This window comes from Bombyx mori, chromosome 4 (assembly GCF_030269925.1).
Source record: "Bombyx mori chromosome 4, ASM3026992v2".
Lineage (NCBI taxonomy): Eukaryota > Metazoa > Arthropoda > Insecta > Lepidoptera > Bombycidae > Bombyx > Bombyx mori.
Genome location: NC_085110.1, coordinates 1,551,203 through 1,563,300, shown reverse-complemented (window position 1 = coordinate 1,563,300; position 12,098 = coordinate 1,551,203). Strand labels below are relative to the sequence as shown.

Sequence of the window (12,098 nt, the reverse complement as noted above, 5' to 3'; positions counted from 1 at the left end):
AGCCATCCCGCTAGCTCTGTAACAATACATATAATACAAAACAATACTATTAGTAAAAAAAATTTTTAAATAAAATTCCAGTGTCTGTTGGTTTGTTGACTTCATTTGTAGTAAAAAAACATTTAAAGTGTTTTTAATTACAGTTTAATTCCAAAATTTTAATCAGAACTAATTTTCACAACATTTCATAATTTTACTTCAATCATATTATAATACACTTAAACACTTAAATCAGCGCCATATTGAAGTGAAAACTTCTTTAGAATCATTGTGATTTCAAACCGGATGCAACGGAAAAAACGACAGGTAGGAGACACAAATACAAAAATGTGTAGGATGAAGCCAGCAAAGAATGAGACAGAAATATACATACTATTTAATACAGCGCCATCTGTGAGATTTTTTAATACTAACGTGTGTGTGAAAGCTCTTGTAGTGAATTTTAATTTAGGATTATACGTGAAATAAAAATATCAATTCACAGAGGGCGCTACCTTACAATTATTTACTAATGACAAAATTTTACATATACTTAAGACGTTTAGGATAATTGTATTTTAATTTTGGAAGGTTTCACTTCTACCACGTGTGAATTGCATACATGTTTTTTTTTTATCTCTTTCTGCACTACCTTATTGATATTCTACAATATCTCCGAACTACTTTACTAACAGTGCAAGCACGGCATAAACAGTAAAAAAAGATTTAAAAAAAAAGACTTTCTTTATACTTATAATCTGGACTTCATGTCTTAAGTTCGTCCCCGGCATCGCGCGCCCTTTGTAACAACACGCCCCTAGGCACGTGCCTAGCTTTTTTTTATTTTTGTTTTTTGCTTAGATAGTTGGATGAGCTCACAGCCCACCTGGCGTTAAGTGGTTACTGGAGCCCATAGACATCTATGAAGTAAATGCGCCACCCACCTTCAAATATAAGTTCTAAGATCCCAAGTATAGTTACAACGGCTGCCCCACCCTTCAAACCGAAACGCATTACTGCTTCACGGCAGAAATAGGCAGGGCGGTGGTACCTATCCGCATGGTCCTATCACCAGTAATACGCCTTACGGATAATCTGCCTCTGACTAGACCCGAGCGCCCATAATACCGGTGTTGGCAGGGCGCTGTTCGAGCTGCTGGTGAAGTCGATGTCGGAGTACGTGCAGTGGAGCGGCGCGCACGAGGCGGCCCGCAAGGCGCGCTTCCCGGAGCCCTTCACCGACGACCTCACCACCCTCGTCAACTGCGTCACCTCCGAGATCATATCCGGGTGGGTACTGGTATTCGTCCGGTGCCTCTCAACTTTGCGATCGCAACTGTAATCAGAGCAACGTTACGACTCCGCGGTCTTTTTGACGGGAACGCGAGGAGTGAGGTCGTGTGATTTGTTTTATTTTGTCTATTTAGTGTTTCTTCAGGTTTAAATAACGGTGGTCTATTAACTGTTTAATATCTGTGAGAGTACACAAATGTGGGAAAATGAAACTATAGCCGCTGAACGTAACTTCTCGGGATCCTCCAAAAGGTCCACTGAAAAAGTCTCAGTAAATGACCACCATTTTACTGAGATTATAATAATATGTCATCCCATATCATCTCATCTCATTTCATCCCAGTTGATTAATGTCTCAAATTAACTATCTTCATTTCATTTTATTTCACCTCATATTATCATTTTTCGTAAAAATAAGAATATAATATAAATTAAAATAAGAAATGACTTAAAGGTCTTAGTTACCAGGTCATAAAATTCCTTAAAAAAGAATTGTTGACTCCGCAGCTACGGCAAGAACAGTCGGCTGACGCAGAGCCTCAACAACAGCCTGGCGTTCTTCCTGTTCGACCTCATCAACATAATGGACCGCGGCTACGTGCTGAGCCTCGTCCGGACCTACTACAAGCAGATGAGCGCCAAGATCGCGTCCCTGCCCGACGCCGTGCCGCTCGTGCACTACAAGGTCTCTCCAGAAGCATTAGTCACAGCCCACAGAACTGTTCTTTACATATTACAAAATTGGGTTATGCAGAATTGTTAATCTATACTTAATATTATAAAGCTGAAGTTTGTTTGTTTGAACGCGCTAATCACAAGAACTACTGGTCCGATTTGAAAAGTTATTTCAGTGTTAGACAGCCCATTTATCGAGGAAGGCTATAGGCTATATAACATCACGCTAGACCAATACAAACGGAGCACCAATAAAGAATGTTTCAAAATCGGGTTGTTTTTCCCTTTTGAGAGCTTCCACTGCGTGCGCTGCAGAAACGGTTAAAGTTTCGCTAAAATAATGTATGACAGAATTGTTCCCTTTAAAAGATCTAAAAAAAGTCCGCGACAGCATATGTTTATATGTTAAGGTTGGGTCACTATAACGTTTTTTATGCTAACCAAATTTGTACTAAAATAAAACATTATTTGTGAACTATTCCACGCGGACGAAGTCGCGGGCAAGAGCTAGTCAGCCCTTTGGGGGTTGGTGCTTCCCGCTTCCGTTGGGTTAACCCGCGATTCCCTACAAGTGACCCCTGGGTGGTGCTAAACGGGAGCCGAAAACATAACCGGTGGTAGGACTTAGTCCGACTGGCTGGCGACCACCCTCCAACTAGAATCCGCCGCCAAATAGCCTAGCTGTGTTCCGGCGTGTGGGTTGGAGAGCCAGTTCTATCCCTTCCCTTTCCCCTTCCTTGTTGGGGGTGAGTCTTGGTTACGCCTGGAACTTGCGGAGCAGACGTGCGTGCGAACTCGCGGGGCGTGATTGTTTGACGGGGGTATAGGGAGACCCAGTGAAACGGTATCCGCTGCCGCCCGCCGGTCAGTAGGGGACCTGAACCCGGGTGTCTCTACTAAACTCCGCCCCGGGAAGCTGTCCCGCCAACCGGTGTAAAATTCTGCCGTGCGGTCGTCGTGCCGGAGTCGGAGACCGGAGTGGATCCCGGCGATCGCACGCAGAGTGGACTGGGGGCCCTTCCATGCCCTGCGTCGGTCTCTCACGCAACCCGTGGTCGAGCACGTACTATGTTCCGCGCTTCATTCAGGTGTTGCCTCGATCTCACCTCTAACATCCTACCTCTCCTAATCCTACTCTCCCGAAATATAACAACTTAATGAAGTCGAAAAAAAAGAAAAGGGTTTTACAGGCGGCTCCCCATTCCACATTTAATGTGGATTTCAGCAATGTCAGGGGCCTACATAGCAACCTTGACGCCGTACACCACCACCTTGAGACGGCGCAGCCTGCCCTGCTTTTTTTAACGGAGACGCAGATATCTGCTCCGGATGATACCTCATACCTTGAATACCCCGGCTACGTATTGGAGCACAACTTCCTGCGTAAAGCCGGGGTGTGCGTATTCGTCCGGGCTGATGTCTGTTGTCGCCGTCTTCGGGGCCTCGAACAACGGGACCTGTCCCTCTTGTGGCTGCGCGTAGATCACGGGGGCCGTAGCCGAATCTACGCGTGCCTGTACAGGTCCCACAGCAGTGATGCAGGTTCAGCTCTGTTTGAGCATGTGCAAGAGGGGACTAACCGCGTGCTTGAGCAGTACCCATCTGCGGAGGTGGTGGTTCTTGGAGACTTTAACGCTCACCACCAAGAGTGGTTGGGGTCCAGAACCACTGACCTCCCGGGTCGGACTGCCTACGATTTCGCCTTGGCCTACGGCTTCTCCCAGCTGGTGACACAGCCCACCCGTGTCCCAGATATCGAGGGGCACGAGCCTTCTTTGTTGGACCTTCTGCTGACCACAGATCCGGCCGGATACAGTGTGGTGGTCGACGCTCCGCTTGGATCGTCTGATCACTGCCTTATTCGTGCTGCCGTTCCACTCTCTCGTCCTGATCGTCGAACGACGACCGGGTATCGAAGAGTTTGGCGGTATATGTCAGCAGATTGGGATGGATTGCGTGAATTTTACGCATCCTACCCATGGGGGCGGTTCTGCTTTTCCTCTGCTGATCCTGACGTCTGTGCGGACCGTCTTAAAGACGTGGTGCTCCAGGGGATGGAATTGTTTATTCCCTCCTCTGAAGTGCCCGTTGGGGGTCGCAGCAGACCCTGGTATAACAATGCCAGCAGGGATGCTGCACACCTCAAGCGGTCCGCATACGTGGCATGGGATAATGCCAGGAGACGTCAGGACCCTAACATCTCAGAGGAAAGGCGGAAATATAACGCCGCTTCCAGGTCCTACAAGAAGGTTATTGCCAAGGCGAAGTCGGAGCACGTTGCTAGAATTGGCGAGCGACTGAAGAGCTATCCCTCTGGGAGCCGTGCTTTCTGGTCGCTCGCCAAAGCTGCAGAAGGAAACTTTTGCAGGTCTAGTCTCCCACCACTACGCAAGTCCGATGACAGTCTGGCCCATAGTGCGAAAGAGAAGGCTGACCTTCTGGTCAAACTCTTCGCCTCGAACTCGACTGTGGACGACGGGGGTGCCACACCACCGAACATCCTCCGGTGTGATAGTTCCCTGCCCGAGATCTGCTTTACACAGTGTGCAGTCAGGCGGGAACTCCGACTCCTGGACGTCCATAAGTCGAGCGGGCCAGACGGCATCCCTGCAGTGGTTCTGAAAACGTGCGCCCCTGAGCTGACGCCTGCGCTAACGCGTTTGTATCGCCTCTCTTATTGCACTAACAGGGTTCCGTCTTCATGGAAGACTGCCCACGTCCACCCTATCCCCAAGAAGGGTGACCGGTCGGACCCATCGAGCTATAGGCCTATCGCGATAACTTCCTTGCTTTCCAAGGTGATGGAGCGAATAATTAATATACAACTCCTGAAGTATCTGGAGGATCGCCAGCTGATCAGTGACCGACAGTACGGTTTCCGTCACGGTCGCTCAGCTGGCGATCTTCTTGTATACCTTACTCACAGGTGGGCTGAAGCCTTGGAAAGCAAGGGCGAGGCTCTTGCTGTGAGCCTTGATATCGCGAAGGCCTTCGACAGGGTCTGGCATAGGGCACTTCTATCGAAGTTACCATCTTACGGAATCCCCGAGGGTCTCTGCAAGTGGATCGCTAGCTTTTTGGATGGGCGGAGCATCACGGTCGTTGTAGACGGTGACTGTTCTGATACCATGACCATTAACGCTGGCGTTCCACAAGGTTCGGTGCTCTCCCCCACGCTTTTCATCCTGTATATCAATGACATGCTGTCTATTGATGGCATGCATTGCTATGCAGATGACAGCACGGGGGATGCGCGATATATCGGCCATCAGAGTCTCTCTCGGAGCGTGGTGCAAGAGAGACGATCAAAACTTGTGTCTGAAGTGGAGAACTCTCTGGGGCGAGTCTCCGAATGGGGTGAATTGAACTTGGTTCAATTCAACCCGATAAAGACACAAGTTTGCGCGTTCACTGCGAAGAAGGACCCCTTTGTCATGGCGCCGCAATTCCAAGGAGTATCCCTGCAACCTTCCGAGAGTATCGGGATACTTGGGGTCGACATTTCGAGCGATGTCCAGTTTCGGAGTCATTTGGAAGGCAAAGCCAAGTTGGCGTCCAAAATGCTGGGAGTCCTCAACAGAGCGAAGCGGTACTTCACGCCTGGACAAAGACTTTTGCTTTATAAAGCACAAGTCCGGCCTCGCATGGAGTACTGCTCCCATCTCTGGGCTGGGGCTCCCAAATACCAGCTTCTTCCATTTGACTCCATACAGAGGAGGGCCGTTCGGATTGTCGATAATCCCATTCTCTCGGATCGTTTGGAGCCTCTGGGTCTGCGGAGGGACTTCGGTTCCCTCTGTATTTTGTACCGTATGTTCCATGGGGAGTGCTCTGAGGAATTGTTCGAGATGATACCAGCATCTCGTTTTTACCATCGCACCGCCCGCCACCGGAGTAGAGTTCATCCATACTACCTGGAGCCACTGCGGTCATCCACAGTGCGTTTCCAGAGATCTTTTTTGCCACGTACCATCCGGCTATGGAATGAGCTCCCCTCCACGGTGTTTCCCGAGCGCTATGACATGTCCTTCTTCAAACGAGGCTTGTGGAGAGTATTAAGCGGTAGGCAGCGGCTTGGCTCTGCCCCTGGCATTGCTGAAGTCCATGGGCGACGGTAACCACTCACCATCAGGTGGGCCGTATGCCCGTCTGCCTACAAAGGCAATAAAAAAAAAAAAAAAAAAAAAAAAAAAAAAAAAAAAAAAAAAAAAAAAAAAAGTCATAAATAAAATATTCGTATTCAGCTGGCGTTTCTGCGCATCGTGTGCTCCCACGAGCACTACGTGTCCCTGTCCCTTCCCGGAGGGGGCCCGGGGGGTCGCGGCGGCGCGTCCTCCCCCGCCCCCTCGGCGCACTCCGGGGGATCGAGCAGCGCGCCGCCCCCCGCCTCCGCACTCACCCACGACTTCCGGTCCCGCCACTACCTGCCCGGCCTGCTGCTGGCTGAGCTGGCCAACGCGCTGGAGATGCAGTGAGTACATTGGTTTGTCTATATATTATAACTGTTGTGGCTGACGTGAAGGCGGCGAGTAAAGGTACGCGTCCATTGGCCCGCGCCGCACTGCACACAACTGATTTTATTTTGCTTTGTATGATTTCACATGTTGCTGCGTCCACTATCCGCAACGCCCGCATTGAACTGTTATGGGAAATTGCCCTGAGGTCGTTTTAAAAAATGAAACTTTTAGGATCCTCCTCCTCCTCGCGTCGTTTTCCTCATTAGTGAGGGTCGTGACTCCCCCGCTGCATCAGTTTCTTCCGTACGATTTCCCTCCATCCGCTACGATCCTTAGCTTCATGAAGGGCATTGTGGAAGTTGATGTTTAGAGAAAATCGTATTTAGTCGGACAATGTCGTGGACCTGCATCCTCTGGGACGTTTGCCATCTACCTTTCCTGTCACCATCAGCTGTTCTAGATTGTAACCCTCTTTACGAGCAATATGTCCGAAGAATTCCAACACCCTACGAAGGCATATAGTGGAAAGTCTAGTTTTGATATGAAGCTCTCTCAGAATAGACACGTTGGTGCGAAAGGCGGTCCATAGATCAAACTTTTAGGATACGAACTATTTATTTGGATTATACAATATGGATGATAACTCTCAAGCCGCACCCGTACGTTAAGACAGTTCACTCTCTATCTCGGACCGTCTAGTCATCGGTTTGAGGATATCAGCATTTTCGGGTTCAGTACAGATATATAACAGAACGCACCGGCATTTATGGGCAAAAAATACAAAGTAAAATAGAATCCGTTGCGTGCGGTGCCCGGACGCGGGTCGTCCACCGAGTTTCTCGCCGGATCTTCTCAGTGGGTCGCGTTTCCGATTCGGTGGTCGATTCTACGGAGCACGGCTCTTACTTGGGTTCGTGTTAGCAACGTCGTCAGGTTTGAGCCCCGTGAGCTCTCCTACTAGTTAAGGTTACGCTGATATAGCTTCTCAAGCTTAGGTAGGAAAAAAAAGGCGCAGGTCAATGGACGCGTACGTTAATGCGGGGCTGCGTGTGTCGGCGCAGGAGCCCGGTGCTGCAGAGCGCGGCGGTGGGCGCGGTGCTGGGCCTGCTCACGGCGCACGACGCGGACCCGCGCGTGGCGGAGCCCGAGCTGAAGGCGCGCGTGGCCTCGCTGTACCTGCCGCTGCTCGGCATCGTCATGGACGCCTACCCGCAGCTCTACAGGGGCTTCAACAACAACAAGGGTCAGTCCGCATTATACTACCAACAAATAAATAATAGTTTAAAAATAAACTAAAAAACACGCTTTTTTTTAAATAATGCATAAAAGATACATTAAATCAATAAGGAAAACATTACACACACTAAATACCATGTATTTGACGCACACACGCATGCATACTATTTATTGTTAAACTTTTGTTCTTGACGTCTGTTGTCAAATTGAGAAAAGATTAAATATTGTTTGTCTTTATTAATATTTTGTTATAGTGTAGCCTTGGCGAAATTTGTGATTATAGAAGTATAAATACAATCATAGTAGTGTACAAACTTACAATTCCAATTAATTATAGTCGAATTTCGACTACTGCAGGACCTCTAGTAAATTTAAATTGAAAATAGTGTAAAATATATTTTATTGTAAAAAAACGTGAGGTGCATGGTGCTATCTATCTATCTATCTTCTATCTATATATATAAAAATGAATTGCTGTTCGTTAGTCTCGCTAAAACTCGAGAACGGCTGGACTGATTTGGCTAATTTTGGTATTGAATTATTTTTGGAAGTCCAGGGAAGGTTTAAAAGGTAGATAAATATGAAAATGCTTGGAAATAAATAAAAATAACAATTTTCTTTTTCTTTTAAGGTGTGACAGATATGAGTAGAAGAATTATTATTTCAATAATATCTTAAAAAGCACCCCACGCTTTTTTTTAAATGCTGTTTTTTTGACTAGTTCGCCAAATATTTAATTAATTTTCTTCTATTAACAGAAATCCTTCAGCTGGACAGCGAGATGAGTCAGTTCGGGAGTCTGTGCTCGCCGCCCTCCCCGGTCGACTACAAACAGGTTTATTATTACAGTATTATTTAATATGAGCGCACACTTAACCGAACACTTAGGAAAAAGACAAGACAGAAGTTGAGTAAAGAGCGAGATAACTACATTTTAGAATGACAAGTATCGAATGCGCTTAGGAATTGGTTTGATATCTCACAGTGTGTCCGTACACGTCGCCGCTCTCTGCTTGCTGCCTCGTTGAGAACCCAAACCTTTACAGATCATCAGAAAGCTTGGAAGATGCTAGTGATGATCATCCGACGCGATCACTGATGTTGAACGAATACTTGGACGAGCGAACTAACCCATAGACACAGCCCACTGAGTTTGGCATACATATGAAACATGTCTGATTTGCGGTCTTAAAAATTACACTGATATGCCTTTTAATGATTTAAGTAAAACTACAAAACAACACCTTTTCATTAGTCAATGTTAAATGATGAAGTGCCAGGAATTTGTTCAGTGTTCCGCCACGATCACCAGAAAGTGGTGGAAAGGGTGCTTACTAATCCGCAAAAACACGCTACATTTTCCGATTGAACAATTAAATTAACATAATTTACCATAATTTAAACGTTGCAAACAATAGTTACATATTATAATATGACCCCACAGACACAGCCCGCTGAGTTTCTCGCTGGATCTTCTCAGTGGGTCGCGTTTCCGATCCGGTGGTAGATTTTGCGAAGCACTGCTCTTGCTAGGGCTAGTGCTAGCAAATTCTCTGAGGTTGAGCCCGTGAGCTCATCTACCCGTCCGGACGTAGCTGGAATAGCATCTTAGGCTACCAGCGGATAGGTAGGAGAAAAAAAAACGAATAGTACAGTCAGCAGCTGTACTGTCTCAGCGAGGGTGAGGAGCTCGTGGCTGAGCGTGGTGAATGTTCCGCAGGAGGGCCGCGCCGCGCTGAACAGCGAGACGAGCCGCAACCTGGTGACGTGCCTCGCCTGGGTGCTGAAGTGGGCCGGGCCCTGCGCCGCCGACCTGCCGCCCTCCGCCCTGCGCACCCTGCTCGCGCTCATCGACCTCGCCTTCAGCTGCCACGAGTACAAGGTACGTTGCTCTCCTCCGGCCATTTTTAAGGGATTTTATGACCTGGTAACTAAGACATTTAAGTCATGTCTTATTTTAATTTATATTCTTATTTTTATGAAAAATTACAATATGGAGTGAAATGAAATGAAGATGATTAATTTGAAACATTAATCAACTGGGATGAAATTAAATAAAATGTGATGATATGGGATGAAATATAATCTCAGTAAAATGATGGTTATTTACTGAGACTTTTTCAGTGGGCTTTTTGGAGGATCCCGAGAAGCTACGTCCAGTGTCTCAAATTAATCGTATTCATTCCATTTCACTCCATATTATCATTTTTCAGAAATATAAATTAAAATAAGACGACCTAAAAGTCTTAGTTCCCAGGTCATAAAATCCCTCTAAAAAAAATTAACGCACTTGACACGTACAATGCGCGAGCGCTCCACAAGCTTCGGTCCGTTGTGTCTAAACTTATGTAACGTATGTCCCCAGGGGCGCAAGGAGATCATGAAGTGCGCTCAGCAGAACGTCCGTAAGACGACAGACATAAAGGCGAAATTAGAAGACGTCATTCTCGGCCAGGGATCGGCGCGGTCCGATTTCATCATGCGTAGGAAAGGTAACCATCAGGGCACGTACATAATAACAAAAAATTTAAAACCCGATTAGGAAATGACTGTATAGAAGTGTCTGTAGTTGTAATGATATAGGGAATGTTGCCAGCCCGCTCTGCCAAGAACTACGCAAGAACTCAACGCACTCCACGATTTCAATCGCATCATACAATGTGAGGCACACGGACTTTTTAATCGTCATTAGTACCGAGACTCATGGACAACAGCAATACAGGACACACTCATGCTGCCTTATGCCTTATTTGAAGAATGACATATTTAGGTTACAGGTAAAGTTGCCTGACGATATGATCTCTGGCTGCAGTGCTTACAATGGTGCAGACAGACTGCTCTGATGAAGGATGCTGTGATCGTGAACTAGACATAGATTGTCCCCAAAATATTTGTTTTCTCCAGGGGGCAACATGTCCAACGGTGGGTGTAAGCGTGAGCGATGGCGCAAGGAGTGGGTGCGAGGCGGAGGGCGGGACTGCGCCCCCTCCCCCGCCGCACCGAACCCCTCGCTCGCCGCCGCGCTCGCGGGAGAGCTCTCCCTCACCCTCCTGCACGCCCTGGAGAATATCGTCCAGGTACACTACGTCTCCCCGGTCATAGCGCCACATACAGACCACAACAAATGTCCATTAATTCGAGTCTATCCTTCGATCACTTTCTATAGATAAAGAATTTATATTTAATCATTAGCTGAAATTTTATAGTTGTGACGTTTTCTTAACACCAATCACAACGAGTGACGTCATACGTGCTCAATCATGGTTTTGAAACGTAAAAAGGTTCAATTATACCGCAAACCTCGGCAGGAGAATATTTTCGTTGCTGAACTGAGATAACGTGATCGATTTGTACTTGTGTGTTTTGACCCCCAATGACGTCACACATATCGGTACTAGCGCTTCGTAAAGTTGAGCTCGTTGTGGAGAGTGTGAGGTCGTCGGTTGCAGGCCAGCAGCAACCTGGAGTGCGGTCAGAGCATCTGCAGTACGGCGCTGCAGGTGGTGCTGCGAGCCCTGCAGCGGAACCAGAGCGTGGTAGTGCTGCAGAACATGCTGGCCACGGTGCGGGCGCTCATCGTCAGGGTACGATACACTTCAATAATATAAATCTGAAACTTTTGAGATTCGACCATGTAGAGTTTAGTAACGGCGTAATGCGAGGATGCACGAAGAGACAGCGTCGTCCTGCTTTTTCTGCCGCGAAAATATCATTTTAGCTTTTTTTATATAGATGGATGAATGACTGAATTGTTACAGGAGCCCATAGACATTTACAACATAAATGCCGCCGTCTGCATAAAACTCGAGTTCTAATTTTACAGTACAACGGTTACCTCGTCCTTCAAACCGAAACGCGAAGCAGTAGTCACGGCAGAAATAGGCGGGATTACAGGCGGAATCAGAACGCGCCCTACCACCACCACACATTTAATTATTGAAGTACAGTAGCGACACAGTACAATTGAGTGCGTCGACGTGTGCAGCTGGGCTGGTCGTGCTGCGGCGAGGAGTGGAGCGTGTGCCGCGTGCTGCTGCGGCACGGCGCCGCGCTGGCGGGCGGCACGCGCGCGCACGCCGCCGCGGCGCTGTACGCGCTCATGCGCCAGCACTACCTGCTCGGCAACGTGAGTGCCGCCGCATCCGGACTAACCCTATATCGTCATTAGCGTTAAACGCTAATTCAAAACTCTTCGTATGATATTTGAAAAAACTGAGTAAGGGGACTTTTTGGCGGGAACGCGAGGAGTGAGGTTGCATGATTTGTTTTATTTTATCTAATTAGTGTTTCTTCTGGTTGAAATGTATAATAACGGTAGTTTATTAACTGTTTAGTATCTGTGAAAGTGCAAAAATGTGGGGAAATAAAACAAAACCGCTGAACGTAACTTCTCGGAATCCTCCAAAAAATCCATTGAAAAAGTCTCAGTAAATAACCACCGTTTTACTGAGATCCCTT

The 12,098-nt window shown here is 47.3% G+C and overlaps 1 protein-coding gene across 2 annotated transcripts in view; it reads left to right on the top strand.

Annotated features, from left to right (window-relative positions):
* The window catches only part of LOC101735930 (dedicator of cytokinesis protein 7), a 41,506-nt gene that overhangs the window by 15,898 nt on the left and 13,510 nt on the right, over positions 1-12,098 (top strand). For both annotated transcript variants that reach the window (XM_038021744.2, XM_038021746.2), the window contains 10 exons: positions 1,120-1,269; positions 1,780-1,957; positions 6,192-6,418; positions 7,466-7,647; positions 8,399-8,475; positions 9,361-9,522; positions 10,006-10,132; positions 10,545-10,717; positions 11,090-11,224; positions 11,626-11,766. In XM_038021744.2, coding sequence (XP_037877672.1) covers positions 1,120-1,269; positions 1,780-1,957; positions 6,192-6,418; positions 7,466-7,647; positions 8,399-8,475; positions 9,361-9,522; positions 10,006-10,132; positions 10,545-10,717; positions 11,090-11,224; positions 11,626-11,766 — 1,552 coding nt within the window. The remainder of the gene's footprint in view (positions 1-1,119; positions 1,270-1,779; positions 1,958-6,191; positions 6,419-7,465; positions 7,648-8,398; positions 8,476-9,360; positions 9,523-10,005; positions 10,133-10,544; positions 10,718-11,089; positions 11,225-11,625; positions 11,767-12,098) is intronic.